The 1,451-nt window shown below is 38.0% G+C and overlaps 1 protein-coding gene across 1 annotated transcript in view; it reads right to left on the bottom strand.

Moving 5' to 3' along the window:
- The window catches only part of LOC119588845 (inositol hexakisphosphate and diphosphoinositol-pentakisphosphate kinase 2-like), a gene marked incomplete at its 3' end in the record, with an annotated part of 41,624 nt that overhangs the window by 37,093 nt on the left and 3,080 nt on the right, over positions 1-1,451 (bottom strand). Inside the window, 1 exon segment of the mRNA XM_037937485.1 lies at positions 204-249. Within this exon segment, the coding sequence (XP_037793413.1) occupies positions 204-249 (46 nt within the window).

The raw sequence follows: 1,451 nt of genomic DNA, 5'->3' as shown, positions 1-1,451 counted from the left end.
TTCCCTTCAGCAAAGCTTCAAACCATTCAACAGGTTGCCACAAACATCAAAAAAGGTTCTGAGAATATTTCTTACTGGTGTGGGGGTGTTGGCCTAACCTGCTTACAGAATTATTCATTTTCTTCCTATGTGCTACAAAATAACCAAGATGATAATAAAAAATAAAAAGCCATACCATTCACCACCACCTGCATCACACTTACCCTTAAGCCCCAGTTCTGCGCTTTCTTCACCATCCCTACATCCTCCCTGAAAGAAAGAATGAGCATTAATCTCAGGTGTCAAAGTTCATGTGTATTAATGGATCACAAATCAAGAGATAGGTACAAGAATACATAATACATGAGATGAGGACACATTAAATGATGATGCAAGATATGTTAACTGACCTCCATGTCATGCTGTCATCACATAAGGAACCAGTAGGGATAATAATATCACTTAAAACTTTAAACAGAACACCATTTAAATTATTATTTGCAACTATAACATGGCAAGTCCTCAACTATTATAACCAAGTATGGTCACCATTGAGAATGGGTGATAAATCTGCCTTGGAATATGCTCAACCAGGGCTAGAAAGATGTACCTGGGCTGCAAGACCTATCATACGAACAGCAGTTGAGAGATTGCCAACTCTTGCTTCTCGAAGAGGAGATATAAAGGAAACATTTAAGATTATCAAGGGCTGCTTTCATGAGGAATTAAGCCAAGATATGTTTGAAAGAAGTGTGGATGTAATAACAAAGAGACATGACAAAAAGCTTTTCTAGAAAACCTCTAGACTTGAATTCAGTTTGTCGAAATTCTTTTCTCTTCCATGTGGTTCCGGAGTGGAATGTTCTGCACCGAGAAATTGTGAAGGCAAACTCCATCAATACCTTCAAGCAGAGATTGGATAGAAGTTGGGCAGATATCGAACTTAAACATAATTACACTGCTACCCTTGCAACCTTGTGAGCTCAGCAATATAATGTAATTATAAATCAAGTTTCATAGAAGCCTAAATCCGGAGTCAACTATGTATAACTATGTATAAGCTCCACTTTGTCGAATATGTGCACTTCAGGTTCGTTTCCTGTGATGGAACAAAAAGTATGATAGTTGCAGCACTGACTACTTACATGCTAGATTAGCTCCTAAGTAACATAAGTACTAAGGAACACACAGAGGTGACATCATAATGAATTGATACCACTACTGTTGCCATTAAATATAGAATTTCTAGACTTACAAAAAGGACCTAAAAGCCTATTATGAGAGCAGCAATTTCCTACTATTCATAACTGATATCATTACACCTAATTAAATACATGCAAATGGTGTACCACTGACAGGGCTGAAAGAGCACCATTGGGGAGGATGCGAGGGCACCATTACTGGTTTGTACCGCGGGCATCTTTGGTCTTAATTTAGCCCAACAACTACCATTAACAAACTCAAAATACATG

Source organism: Penaeus monodon, chromosome 24 (assembly GCF_015228065.2).
Source record: "Penaeus monodon isolate SGIC_2016 chromosome 24, NSTDA_Pmon_1, whole genome shotgun sequence".
In the NCBI taxonomy this organism is placed as follows: Eukaryota; Metazoa; Arthropoda; class Malacostraca; order Decapoda; family Penaeidae; genus Penaeus; species Penaeus monodon.
Note: the sequence above shows the minus strand (reverse complement) of the source record. Positions and strands in the feature narration are given on the sequence as shown.